This window comes from Herpailurus yagouaroundi, unplaced genomic scaffold (assembly GCF_014898765.1).
Source record: "Herpailurus yagouaroundi ecotype Mexico unplaced genomic scaffold, PumYag 100, whole genome shotgun sequence".
NCBI lineage: Eukaryota > Metazoa > Chordata > Mammalia > Carnivora > Felidae > Herpailurus > Herpailurus yagouaroundi.
Window position 1 is genome coordinate 74,834,766 of NW_024412391.1, and position 14,630 is coordinate 74,849,395.

General features: G+C 35.5%; 1 protein-coding gene across 8 annotated transcripts in view; it reads left to right on the forward strand.

Moving 5' to 3' along the window:
- CACNA2D1 (calcium voltage-gated channel auxiliary subunit alpha2delta 1) overlaps positions 1–14,630 on the forward strand; it is a 495,580-nt gene that overhangs the window by 457,885 nt on the left and 23,065 nt on the right. For all 8 annotated transcript variants that reach the window (XM_040472796.1, XM_040472797.1, XM_040472798.1 and 5 more), the window contains 12 exons: positions 2,076–2,163; positions 3,241–3,303; positions 3,904–4,007; positions 4,865–4,951; positions 6,344–6,411; positions 6,795–6,833; positions 8,752–8,823; positions 9,868–10,020; positions 10,104–10,156; positions 11,693–11,748; positions 12,051–12,180; positions 14,120–14,229. In XM_040472796.1, coding sequence (XP_040328730.1) covers positions 2,076–2,163; positions 3,241–3,303; positions 3,904–4,007; positions 4,865–4,951; positions 6,344–6,411; positions 6,795–6,833; positions 8,752–8,823; positions 9,868–10,020; positions 10,104–10,156; positions 11,693–11,748; positions 12,051–12,180; positions 14,120–14,229 — 1,023 coding nt within the window. The remainder of the gene's footprint in view (positions 1–2,075; positions 2,164–3,240; positions 3,304–3,903; positions 4,008–4,864; positions 4,952–6,343; positions 6,412–6,794; positions 6,834–8,751; positions 8,824–9,867; positions 10,021–10,103; positions 10,157–11,692; positions 11,749–12,050; positions 12,181–14,119; positions 14,230–14,630) is intronic.

The following is a 14,630-nucleotide window of genomic DNA, read 5'->3' on the forward strand; positions in this document are numbered from 1 at the left end:
TCCTAGCATCATCAACATTAGCTACCAGAGCAAGAATTAGCTGCTCTGAAAGCCAGCCAGGGTAGAGCAGGTCTACACTGATCTGACCGAATAGGAGTGTTTCCAAATCTTTCTACTCCTTGTCAGCTCAGTCTGAGTCAGAGCCTTTTCATTGTTATGGTTCTTGTTCTTTTCCTTTCAGTAAATTACAGGATTCCCAAGAAAGAACTGGTGTAATATTACTGAATATTCCTTTAATTGGATGCCTCTATGGGCACCTGGGTGGCTCAGTCTGTTAAGCATTTGACTCTTGATTTTGGCTCAGGTCGTGATCTCATGGTTCCTGAGTTCGAGCTCCACATTGGGCTCCACACTATCAGTACAGACTGAGATACTCTCTCTGCCCCTCCCCTGCTCAGGCTCTTTCTCTCTCAAAACAAATGAGTAAGCATTGAAAAATTAATAAAAATATAAATTGGTTGCCTCTAGCTCCTAGGCAAGTATAAATATGTTGAAACAAAAGTACATTCAGTATCATAGTGCTAATATCCATATCGTCTCTTCTCCCGTGTCTTCATTTCACTTCATGTTTTTTTATCCACCTCCCCTATGATCCAATAGGATGCTTGTGGTACTTAGATAACCATGTGAAGTGTGAGATTTAATTATAAAAAGGTAACAGCTATAAAATTTATATTTTCCTCTGATAGTTTTACATACTGCAGTTTTCTCAATCATATTTTAGGTCATGTTATCAAGTAATATGTAAAACTAAAAGTATCAGTGATTGAAATCTCAGTGGCTTCCTTTAAAGGGGTTTGGGCGATTTTGATTGTGCTTATGGAAGTACTTAATCCACCATTAAAATTAAAATTCTCACTGCTTATGTTCATTTATTACCTAAATGTTTACGCTGTAGAGTCTTTCAGCGTGTTCGTATCTCCTCCCCGGCTCCCGCTTTTTTGAACTATTCTAACAATGAGATTATATGTGTATAAAATGGTAAAGCTCAGTACTGATGACCTGTTTATGTATTATATGCAGCAGGGGCCATATTTCAAGACACATTTTAAAATTACGGTATAATTAAAATATGAATGAAATTGTGAAATTGCTCGCAAGAGTGATTTATACCACAAATTAGAATAATCGTTTCATTTCTTTTACCTAAAACGATTTGCAGCAATTAAATTGCATCATTCACTTTTCAAATGGACTGTTTGTGAAAATGATTAATTTTCTGACATAATATAATGAAAATAGTTCCTAAAATGAAGTCTACACTGTGGATTGCACTGATCCTTTAAAACTGGAGGATATATTAAATTTAAAAAATCAACTACAATATTTTCCAGTCTACTCCTCACCTTTTACAGTAATAGATATTAAGTAAGACCACATATTCCTTACCTGGATAAAATAAAAATTTTTCATAAATGTGAAGTCTTAGTATGTGTAGGTTATTCACAGTGTCATGGGCTTAAAACACAGGACCAAGAGAAAGGAAAGAAGGTGAAGTTTTTTTGTTTGAGAATATGTATTAATTGACCCTTGGTCATTGCCATCTGCCCTTTCGTGACCTTTGAACTTGGGCTATTTTTGTTCTCTGGTTATTCCAGAAATGACAGATTCCAAAAGCCAGCCTTGAAATAGTGCTGGTCCGTGCTAAGTTACTCAGTTCTTTCACCAAAGCAAACGAAGAAAAAACTATATTATGTAGTTTTATATTTACATATAAAATTGTCCATCAATTATGATAGATTCGAATCGCCATACTAACCTATAAAAAAGAAGAGAGAGAGGAAGGTTATTTCCTTAATGTTTCTTGATTGACATACTTCACATATCTTTTTGAAAAAATTTACAAAATAATTTTCTTTTAGAATTGGCTTTTCTATTCTGGCCATAGCCTGAAAACTGTGAGGCAAGATGAACAACAAAAACATGCAGAAAATTAATACTGGATATGGTTGTTAATTCATAGAAATATTATCCACTCTAAATTGATTTAACAAACAGAGAATATATTTGTTTCATTATTATCCTAATGAAAAAACTATGTGGATGTAATTGAGGCTATCCTTTTTCTATATTAGGTAATACGGATTTGATTAATAGAGTCTTGCTGGATGCAGGCTTTACAAATGAACTTGTCCAAAATTACTGGAGTAAGCAGAAAAACATGTAAGTATTTGTTCCTATTTGTATATATATACATATATATATATATATATATGTATATATATATATCCTGCATTTCAATTTAGCTTTTCTCTGAGAAATTTTTGGAAACTAGGGCTCATAAATTTAAATTTTACTAATTTAATAACAATTTCATCTTGGAATTGTTGACAGCTTGTATTTCCAGTGTTGGGTATGTGTCAGGACTAACATCTACATCTGCCAATACTTATCTTTCCACACTTACACACTGCAGTGGGAACAAACCAAATTTAAAAAGGCTGAATTTCCATGTTTGTGATCAAATAGGGATGCTAGTCAAGTGGCCTTTTAATAACACTACTATTCACCCAGTCAACAAACTGAGAAATCTGATTGTGATTCTCATTTACGGTCTCTTCTCCACCCCATGTCCAGTCAGTCACCAAATGCTAAATAGCTCTTCCGTCAATGTTGTCCTGTCTTCCTCATAGCCAAATTCATAATTTCCAATTTCTGAGAAATTACAGCACTGCTTATATTCAGTCTATACTCAGGGCCTCCGATTCCTCTACCCACACCCCCTATTCTGTCCTCCATAGAACGCACCCCTGCCAGCCTTCCTCTTAATGCAGCTCCAGTTTCAGGATAAAGGTGAAGCTCTCCAGCATGGATTTCAAGATTATTCATGAGCTGACCCTTCTTAAGAAGCTTGTCCTTGAAACTTTACTATCTGTTGCTTCTCACCTTGCCTTCTGTTTTTATAACACCAAATACTTAACATTCTTCACTAGCTTTCCTGTAACATAGTCTTGGCTCCACATGTAAGATCTTCCTGCTGTCTCTGTCATCTCTGCTAATTCCATCTTCCAAACGCAGCTGTATTGGTCTTTACTATGAAGTGACCTCGTTAAGCATCCTCCCTTTATTTCTTAGATATTTGCAACATTAAAGCATAGTTTGCATGCATTGATGTATTTACTTTGTCTTCCTTTATGTTAGGAACTCATTTTATTTCTCTTTGTGTCATCAACACCTAAATTATTATCTTACGGAGACCAAGTGAAATAAAAAATTGCCTTCTTCTGTCTTCTGTTTTAGCAAGGGAGTGAAAGCACGGTTCGTTGTGACTGATGGTGGGATTACCAGAGTTTATCCCAAGGAGTAAGTTCAAATAACATCTGTAGAAATCCGTACGTTACACGACTACTCTGAGGATGTGCACATTATAAGGAAGCCATTCTGTAGAGAAACTGATTATTAGATTAAAATGGAGTCATTTAACATTACTTACATTATTAAAATACCCTACTTCTTTAAAAATGCTATTATATGATTATTCAGTGATCCTTTTGGATATTTATTCCAAAATCTAAGACACAGTACAAGAGATTTTTTTTCTATTCATACACACTCAACGTAAAGTTTATAGCCTATTGGCAATATTTTCATAGCACCTCATTGTTTTCACTGTTCTTCAATGGATCTTATCTCTGTCTCCAAAATAGTCTGTCACCTAGGGTGGGGAGGCCTATTACTATTAATGGACCTATTAAGTGACTTGTACGTCATCACCTGGATAGTAAAACTGCAGAGTAAAACCAAGAGCTTTTTCTGACCCTTGTTATCTGTTCTGTGGTGATTTATTGCTTATTAATGAGTATCATTAGATGTAGACATGTCTGTAAAATTCTGTGATGTTCACAGAAAAGTAGGTTATCAGGCAGATTCAAGAATAAAAATGATGAGCCATTTCCTCTTTAGGGCTGGAGAAAACTGGCAAGAAAATCCAGAAACATACGAGGATAGCTTCTATAAAAGGAGTCTCGATAATGACAACTATGTTTTTACTGCTCCCTACTTTAACAGTAAGTATTACTCAGAATTCAGCCATTCTCAATTTCCTTTTTTTTAGATAAATTATTACTTCCTGCTTTCCCCAATAACCATAATTGTTCAGAACAGCCCTTATTAAGTGTATAGTATACGTGTGACATTGGAAGGACAGAAGCTTCCATTTAGTTGAGGTAAAATGCACACACGGGAAACAATCATCCAGTAATGTAGAGATAGCATATCAACAGGTATGTATAATGCATAGAAACATATGTAGATAATCCCTCATTTCACAAACTGCAAATCTATTAAAGAACGTGTAATGAGTTTTAAAGACATCATCAATCAGTTTAGTCAGTTTTAGTTAAATATATTATTTATGAAAATTATCAATAGGCCACATTTTAAACTATCTTATTGGATTCTTTCCCAAAACCTTTCTAATTTAATCCCTGGGCTTCTCTGGGGGTAGGTGTTATTCAGCCTCATTTTTACAAAAGGGGAAACCAAAGTTCAGAGAATTTTGGCATCTTGTCCAGGGACTTACGTCTAAAGTGCAAAGGCTGTTTGGGGTTCTAAGATCAATCTTTCCACCTCAGCAGCCTCTCCACTCAGTTAGCAAGTGTCACGAAGCAGAGATTTGGCCTGCGTCCATTATGTTGTGGACATGGATGCAGCCAAGCTGAATAAATTCACATCCCACGGACACTCCAATGGGTCTGGTCAGTAGAGGAAGATGAGAGACGACAACCCACCTCCTCATTACTTATCTACACTAGAATACTTAAGCAAAATACCATCCACCTATCCCTCTTGAGAGAAATTCACTATTTGACTTATCTAGACAGGCCTGTGTTCCTTTTTTGTTGTTGCCTTCTTCTTTTTTCAGAAAGCGGACCTGGTGCTTATGAATCAGGCATTATGGTAAGCAAAGCTGTGGAAATCTATATCCAAGGAAAGCTTCTTAAACCTGCAGGTAAGCGTGTATATGGTATATGGACATGGCCAAAATTAAATGTGACCAAATATTTCTATTAAAATCTGGCAGTACTTACCAGGAAGGCCATCAGAAACCTTTAAGCAAAATAAAGTCAAAGACAGATACACAAAGTTTTGAAAATAAAATACAATGATGTAGGAGATTGGGGAAAAATAGAACAGATACTATATAGAGGTGAGGGATTTCCTAGATGTGTATGTGTATACACTGCTGCTCAAATTAATGGAGTCAAATCAGAATTCTACATGCCAGATTGATCCAGCATTTCCACTCGGTAAGTCTGTCCTAGAAGATACTTTGAAATACACAAAAGGATACGTGTCCAAGGGTGTGAATATTTGTAGTAAGTTAAACATGAAGAGTTAAGTTTCCATCCTCTAAGGAAAAGATAAATAAGTTATAGCATATATATATACCATGTGCCTGATAAAATGAATTAGGTAAGAACCATATATATATATATATATATATATATATATAATTACAATAAAATGGAAAAATGATTCTTTTTTTGCCAAAATAAAATCAAGTAAGCAAACAAAACAAATCATAAAACTGAACATCAATGGGAAATGCAGGTAGGCTGCATTAAGTGGATGCCATCTAGTAGAAGCGTTGTTTTTTTTTTTTTTCATTGTATGATTCCGTATTTGAATGTGTAAGAGAGTGTACATTAGACCAGATTGAGAAGGTAGATAGATCACTTTCCTTTTCCTGAGGGCTGTTTTACCCCTCAGTGGTTCAACTAGATATTACCTCCACACTAACTCATTGACTGCTTCCTTCATTCACTCAATGGCTCATTTATTCACTCACTCTCCCACCCATCTGTCTGTCTGTTGGACATACATTTCTCAAGCACATGATGCATGCATTGGTGGGGCTAGCGAAGCCTCTTAAAACATTCCACCTGAGTGACCTCATGTTACAAGACTATGCCTGACACTACCACCTTTTTTTTCCCCTTTAGCTTATTGTATATATGAGTTAATTGGTGAGGTGGTTGCCAACGAGTAAAGTATGTTGTGAATATAAACGAAAGTTATTTAATAGTTTAAGAGCAGTTAGTGGTCTCTTTAATGAAAACCCAAAGAAATAAAATCTCTGTAATAAACATTACATTCAACCCAAAATTTAATGCTACTTTCTACACTACATAAATTATCATATAGCAAATGTTATATGGACATTAAAACTGCAACCTTTTCAATGAAGTCCACTTTTCAACGTATAGCTGAAATTAATTTAATTCCAAGAAATTTAAATTTGCTCAGAAATATTCAAATGTAAGAGGAAAAGTAGATAACTAAGAATCACAGCCACGTTTTTTCTATGTATGTGTCAATTCTTCTTTACATCATTTTTCAGTTGTTGGGATTAAAATTGATGTAAATTCTTGGATAGAGAATTTCACCAAAACATCAATCAGGGATCCGGTAAGATATATATATATTTCTTAACGTTTATGCTACACTCCATGTCAAATGTAAATAAGAAAAGTCAAAGTAAAGTCTTGTCAATGTATAATTTTCAGTGCTACTAAATTAAGAAGAACTATGAATTAATATTTTTGGAAAGACTTTTTTAAATTAGTTAGGAGGAAAAATATTTTGATATAATTTGAAATATTAGTTTAGATAGCTCTTAATATTTTACAAAGATGAAGCTATTGCTTTTTTTATGATGGGATAGACTGTCATTTAATCTTACTTTGATACTAGATAAATTATTCTCAGATTCCTAACATGATAATAATGTGTCATGGAAATTCTTTTTTCTATTAAAAATGTGTGGGGTTAATTGTATTTTTGTCTTTCAGTGTGCTGGTCCAGTTTGTGACTGCAAAAGAAACAGTGATGTAAGAAAATTTTTAAAATTTTAACTGTAATTTTTTGTTACTCTTGTTAAGACTTTAATCATAAAGTCATTGATGAAAGTCATTTGATATAGGAATTTTTCATTAAATGCTAAAAAATATTTTATGAAATTTTGAACTAATTTATAGGTAAGAAGTTGAATAAATTCATTTAATTCCTAACCATTAAAAATATTCACATATTAAGGGAAAGTATTTTAAAAAGCCTATTTCAGTATGAAGTGTACTCAATGTCAATTGTGTTAGATAGTTTTCTAAGTATCTTTAGCTCTGTTCCTGAGTGGGAAGTTTCTAACTAAAGTGGCCTTACTGGTTATCAAGGCAATCTTTCCTGTCCTTTATAGTTTCTCTGAATTTATTCACACAGTATTCATAGTGACAAGAAAACTTTTTGAGTTCAATTTTGCCATTATTATTTTTTTATCAAATTCCACTTATATGGATTGGATTTTACATTGTCTCCTGTTACTTCTATTTCATTATGACATTTCTTTGTTCAAATGTTAAATATGTTCAGGCCGCCTGGGTGGCTCAGTTAGTTAAGTGCCTGACTTTGGCTCAGGGCACGATCTCATGGCTTGTGAGTTCAAGCCCCGCGTCGGGCTGTGTGCTGACAGCCCCGAGCCTGGAACCTGCTTCAGATTTTGTCTCTCCCTCTCTCTCTGCCCCTCCCCCACTCATGCTCCATCTCTCTCTCTGTCTCAAAAATAAATAAAACAAATTTTTTAAACGTTAAATATGTTGAAACCTGCTTTGGATTTTGTCTCTCCCTCTCTCTCTGCCTCTCAAAAATAAGTAATTTTTTTTTTAATGTTAAGTATGTTCTAAGAATGATACTACATAAAGTATTCCCAGAATACAAAGGATGAATTCCACTATTTGCTTCCCATCTTCTTATGTGTATGTGTTTATTTCCAAGGCAAACAGTGGGTTCACATCATCTTATTTCTAGTCATGTGAAATTATAAGCCAGCAATGTTATTTTTTATACTCTTTCCATTTTACATAGACTTTGTAAATAGAGACTATAAAGACTGTTCTGAGAGTCGAGGTTTTAGCAAGTTGCTTCCACATGTCCCCAACTCTGAGAACAATGTTTTTAATTGTCATATTATACAATAAAAATTACTAAACTGATCCATGCATTTAACATGATACAAACCAGGTGGGAATTGATTTCTTTTGTGTCATGATCTTTTTTGTTTTGTTTTCTGCTTCTATATTTCAAATTATTCAACCAATTTTGATTGAAAATATGAAGTAGTTGTAAATATCCTTATGCTGCATGCTTTTTAATTTAGTCTGAAGCATGGTGACTACAATGCATTTTTAAAGGTATCTTTTTTGTCAAAATATTAAGTGTGTTTTTACATATTATTATTTTGGCTTATCCAATTTCCTGGATCATTTAGATGACCAAATGGCAAAAAGGCTATTTCTGATTTGACCTTCTGATTTGTTCAGACTCAGTTGACAGTTTTAACTAAATGGGTAGTGGTGCAGTATGAAACCCTGAGAATTTGAATCTGTGTGTGTCCTTAATTTATTTCATCAGAATCTCTGGAGCATGTATCTTTAAGTTGAAGTTTTTTCCTATTTTTGTTGTTGTAACTATCTACTGGGGCTCCTGGGTGGGTCAGTCCCTTGAGCGTCTGACTCTTGATTTCAGCTCAGGTCATGATCCCAGGGTCATGGAATCGAGCCCTGTGTCGGGCTCCACATTGACAGCAGGGAGACTGCTTGGGATTCTCTCTGTCCCTCTCCCTCTGCTCCTCCCTTGTGCATACATGTATGTTCTTTCTAAATATATATATAAAATCATCTATCTAACATAAGGTACTGATAATGAAGCCTCCTAACCTTCCTCAAATTGTGTTCATTGTTATTTTTATTTTTGTAGGTAATGGATTGTGTGATTCTAGATGATGGTGGGTTTCTTCTGATGGCAAATCATGATGATTATACTAACCAGGTAGGTACCACAGTGGGACAAAGTACAGTTTCCTAAGTGTGTTTCCCTAATCGGCATTACAAAAGTCCTTCAAACCGTTATAGAAATTAATGAGTTGTTATATTTCTGTCATAAAATAAATTTTTAAATGCTAAATATAATATAAACCATTAATGAATACATTCTAAATACAGTTTCCTGATATTAGTTGAATTTCCTTTCTAGTCATAACAGTTACTATTAAAACATGTAGTTATTATTGTCGATCTCTCAGAAATTGAGAAAATGTTTGCATATTAAATATTTATTAATCAGTAATATCTAACTTAATACATGGCTGCTTTGAACTGATGAAGTTTCTATTCCCAAATTTGCAAGTTGGCAGCACATAGGCTATTGGGCTCAAATGGGATTTCAAGCAAATTAGAATTCGTTGCCAATTAATTTCATTTCCCAATCTACATTTCTGGTTTCTCTTTAAAAAGAAAGGATCTTGGGGCACCTGGGTAGCTCTGTCTGTTAAGAGTCCAACTCTTGCTTTTGGCTCAGGTTATTATCTCATAGTTGGTGAGACTGGGCTCTGCGCTAACAGCATGGAGACTGCTTGCAATTCTGTCTCTCTCTGTCAAAGTAAATAACTAAACTTCTAGGAACAGAAAAGATAAAATTGGTCAACACTGAGCTTTTTCTTAACTGGCCGTGTTTATGGACTGCAGTTGATGAGCCTCAGGTTTGCTCCTAGGTTCCTGTTCTTTCTCTAATATCACCCATTTCTCTCAGTCACGCTGCTTTCCTCTTCCCCACAAGGAATTCACTTGTGATCTTAATGCTTAGTTAACTGTGTGTATTCCTTCCACATGCATCACACCAAGCCACGGAGCAAATGCGAACCCCTAACTAAGCTCTTCTCACTTCTTTCGGAATATCCCGTGCAGCTTCATTGCTTTGGTTTTTAAGCTCCAGTAGTTTTAGTTCCTAGTTCGTCTTACTTCTTTTCGTTGCAGCGGTCGGGGTGTTAACATGTGGAGTGAATTTGAAACTTGATTCTTTTGTCCTCTGTTCCAGATTGGAAGATTTTTTGGAGAGATTGATCCAAGTCTGATGCGACACCTGGTTAATATATCGGTTTATGCTTTCAACAAATCTTACGATTATCAGTCAGTGTGTGAACCTGGTGCTGCACCGAAACAAGGAGCAGGGCATCGCTCGGCATACGTGGTCAGTAATTTCCACCTCGTCCATGCCTCTTGCAGGAACACTCAGTGTCGATTAACATAACGACTTTTTCATTATTTTTATAGCCATCAATAGCCGACATATTACACATTGGCTGGTGGGCCACTGCAGCTGCCTGGTAAGTCACAATTGTGTTTTTACTGGTAATGAGAAAGGGGCGGTGAAATAGTAAAGAATTTGAGGACAGTCCAGATTTTGTGACACGTGAATAATTGTTATGGAAACTACCCTGTTTGTTTCCTAAATGACATACTGGTAGTTTTCACAAAATGATCAATTTAACACTGTTACTGTCACTTGGTTTTTCATATGAAAACAATATGCTCATGCAGACTTCAGCCTCTTCAAGATCTGTTGAAACTTTATACCCAATTCCCTAAGTTTTAGGTGTATCAATCTATTAAAGGTTTCAGTTAATTGCCTTCAGTATCCAAATTAGATGTCTCCGTCATCAAATTCAAAGCATCATGACTTATCTTTTCAGCTCTTTCCTATTCCAACAGAGGCTGGCAGAGTTTTAGAGGCATCATGTTGCTGAAATGGATCTAATTCTCTCTTTTTACTGACTTAACCTCCCTACCTCCTTCAACACCTCACCTACACCCTACCACCTATGAAAACAATACATTTAAACTGTTTAAGGCACTGTGGAAAGTCTGTAAGATCAAATGCATCATTGTTGGGCTCTGGTCAGTCAAGTAACTCAACCTCCTTTTGTGTCTGGGATCCCTCGTCTTCCTTCTTCCCCTTCTTTGTTATCATTGCCCAAGCCTTATGCCTTGTAGATTAAACTTTAACGTTCATTTGATGGTGAGGCTTTCCCAGCAAAAATCATATCAGTCTACCAGTTTATGAAAGTAAGAAAGATTTTAGATTAAAAATCCTATTTTTGGTGAAAAATGGCACTTTCTATTGTGATAGTGATATTTAAATATTAATTTACTCAGGCTTTTTAAATCTCAAAGTAATCCTCATTACTTTATGATTGGCTTTATGCTATTTTCTGGCCAGAATTTACCTCCTTCACCCCCCCGCCTTTTTATTTTATTTTTTTCCTGAATTCAATTCCAGATGATTCTATACTAATATTTGGTTCAACTGTCATTTATTGGAAAAACTGAAATGTGCCAAGTGTCCTATATTTAACAGGTATATATTTTAGTTCATGAATGTCACGTTATGTATTCACAGATACAGTCTATATTGTAAAGTAAATGGTTTGCAAACCCATGGCACAAAATCATTTTTGTTTGATCTTTTGCTTTATTCCACCATAGAGTTCTAAAACTAAAATAAGCACCCCTGAATGAGAAAACTATGGCATGAAATATTGACACTTTTCCTAGGTACCACTTTCCATGATCTCATTTCTTGTTAGGCCTCTTCACACTTAAGTGGTCCCTCACTCGGTCCTTAACATGTCTGACTTCGCAACTTCTTTTGCAGAAACAAATGTACGGTGTTTTGTAAAGTTTAAGAAATAATTATATAAAAATACTCCTCAACTTTCTATTGGCAAGGTCTCAACTTTTTCCAAGCAGATGAGGAAGAAATGTGTGTGTGTGTACCTGCAAGATTATTCGGGTTTTTACTGCATTATTTGTAAAGGAAATATGTAGATTTTTGTCAATAATAATTTGTATTTGCAATTTAGGTCTATTCTACAGCAGTTTCTCCTGAGTTTGACCTTTCCACGACTTCTTGAGGCAGGTATGTAGTTACTCAGCTATTGTCCTAATAAAATTTTGTTTGGGGATGTGTTGAGTTCTCCTGACCCAAGGATCTGGAAACTTTTTTATGTCATGTCGGCCTCTATTTTGTAACTCTTATCTGTTGGATTCATTGCTTCTCTTGACATTTAATGGGCGCCTATGAGGGACTGCCACTACGTCAGACAATAAATAAGCCGAGCAGGGTGCCTGCCCTTAATACATGCGCTTTGCTCCATGGAAATGAAGGCTCTTGGCACTGACTGTAGCGTCCCCTCCTGGTGATCTTTGTTTTTTCCACAGTTGAGATGGAAGATGATGACTTTACAGCCTCTCTGTCAAAGCAGAGCTGCATTACTGAACAGACCCAGTATTTCTTCGATAATGATAGTAAATCATTCAGTGGTGTGTTAGACTGTGGAAACTGTTCCAGGTAATTTGTTTCTTCCTTTTAGGGATAGTGTGATTTCACTAAGAAATTGTATTCGCTTTTATAATCATTACAGAAAATAACAGAGACTGTTATTAGAGTGTGAGAGAGACATGAGTAACTATTTACAGTTGGAAATAGATCTTTAGTTTTGCTGAATGTTGTTTTTTTAATTTACATTCTTTAGGATTGATCCTAACTGGTAAGTGGTAATCCTTTTGACTATAATAATAGGGTGAATGAAATTCTACCTACTTTTAGGCAGAACAAAGAGAAATGTGGTTATATTTTAATGTCTTTTTGTCTAAAAAGAGAACCCCTTTAAAAGTTTTTCTAAAGTTGTAGAACAATATGAACTGTAGTAAGATTAGAATTAATCGTCATTTTGAGTAAGTCTAAGCTAAATACAGGATTTCATTTTACATTTACTTACTAAATAGGTGTATACAAAGATAGTCTAGGGAGGGACGTGTTTTACTTCTACTCTTCACTGGAATTTAGAATTGCATGTATTTTTGAATTGAAACTAAAAGAACTAGGAGAAAATATCACTTCCTAAAATCAAAGCTAAGGTGAGTCACTAGCAGACATAAACATGTTTAGCCATTTTTGGAAGATATTGAGAATTTAATTTGGCTAGAAGGGATAGAAGAAAAAGCCAAGGTGGGCCTTTTCAAAGTCATGAGAGAGAGTGATAATCCATGTCATAGGATCCCTGAGAATGGGGGGGAGAGGCACTTTGTTTTTAGCAGAGGAGGGCAGGTTATTCTCGAAGAAATGTTCATCTAGGAAAGAGGAAATGTGAGGAGGCGAGGATATCTGAGCATGTGAAAGGGCTGGAAGAGTTGCTAAGAGATCCAGACTTTTCTAACAGAGAACTGTTTTCTGGAAGGAGTTAAATGAAACTAGTGTGAATTTTTAACAGACCTGGTCCGTATGACTTTATGATTTACTTTAGCAAACCTCTGTGTCGTAGCAAGACCGTCTATCCACTTTAGCAAACAGTTTCGTAATCCTTTGGCCTTTGACTAATAGATGTCATTGATGGCAATCTGCTTTAAAAATTGACTACAAATCTTTACAATTTAAAGTAATCAGGATATTAAGTGGAATCATGGTTGCTTTTGATTGGCTTTATCCTTGTGCCCCAAGTTCAATGGAGAAAAAGAAAATCATTTTCTTTTTAAAATACATCATCATAAAGAAATTAATCTTCAGTGACAGATTAACATTTCTATTCGTGGTTGCTAATGGTGGCAGAAGCAGTTTAAGACATGCAAAAAATACGGCATGGAAGTTCAATCCCTTATTCTGTCTATATCTGTGTTATCCAGTTCAGTACTTACCAACCACTGGTGGCTGTTTCAATTATAACTAATAATACACATTAGTGCCTCAGCCACATTAGTCACGTTTCAAATACTCGATAGCCTAGTGTGGCTATTTACCATATTGGAGAAAGCCGAAAACATTTCCATCTTCACAGTAGTTTGGTGAACAGCACTAGTCTAGATTTACTTTGCCATTGGCTTGGGCAAGATGCTTAGTGTGGGCTCCAAAGCTTTTAATGTGTAAAATAAGGTAATTTTGTTTATTTTCAGTAATAAATACCACAGTTTCTTAAGCATGTCAAATAAAACCTTTATTCTACGGGTTGCAACAACTCAGCAGTGCTTATTTTGCATTGAAAAACAAAGGTGACACTAAAACATGTGTTGCAATTTTCTAGTATCGAGAGAGGTAATACACTGTGCATGCTAATAAATAAAACATGGTGATGTTTTCCTTCTACGTATTCTCATTTTGTTTTACTGTTTATGTGGGTGATGCTTTGTGTTTCAACATGTCATATTATATGTAAGAACCTTTGAAAGATTTTAATTTTTGCCCAAAAGAAAAAAATGCTCATTTTCTGTGATTTTTATAACTATTTCTTTTGCAGAATCTTTCACGTAGAAAAACTTATGAACACCAACTTAATATTCATTATGGTTGAGAGCAAAGGGACTTGTCCCTGTGACACACGACTGCTCATACAAGCAGAGCAGACTTGTATCCTTTGACATCAGAAATGCTTGGAATCAAACGCGGTCTTAAAGTAATGCTTCTTTAACCTCGTCACACTGATAATGCTCATCAAGAGAATAACATCACACAGCATGCCGTGATTACCTCACACAGGCAGAATGAACCTCTCATGCAAAATGTGGTTCGAATGTGTAGACTAATGATGCCACCCAGGCACCAAGAGAATGTGAACAGTTTCTTGCTCATATGAGGCTTTGTGGAGGAGGCAGTGCAGTTTTGCAGGTAGATCTGGAAATTTCGGCTTGCATGCAGGCAGGGGCAGCTGGCTTGGGAATTTATGGCCATTAGGGAGTAGTGCTAGGTTTTTGCTACCTGGGACTTGTGTGGCTGGAGAGCTGTCAACATTCCACAGTCAAAAAATGGAG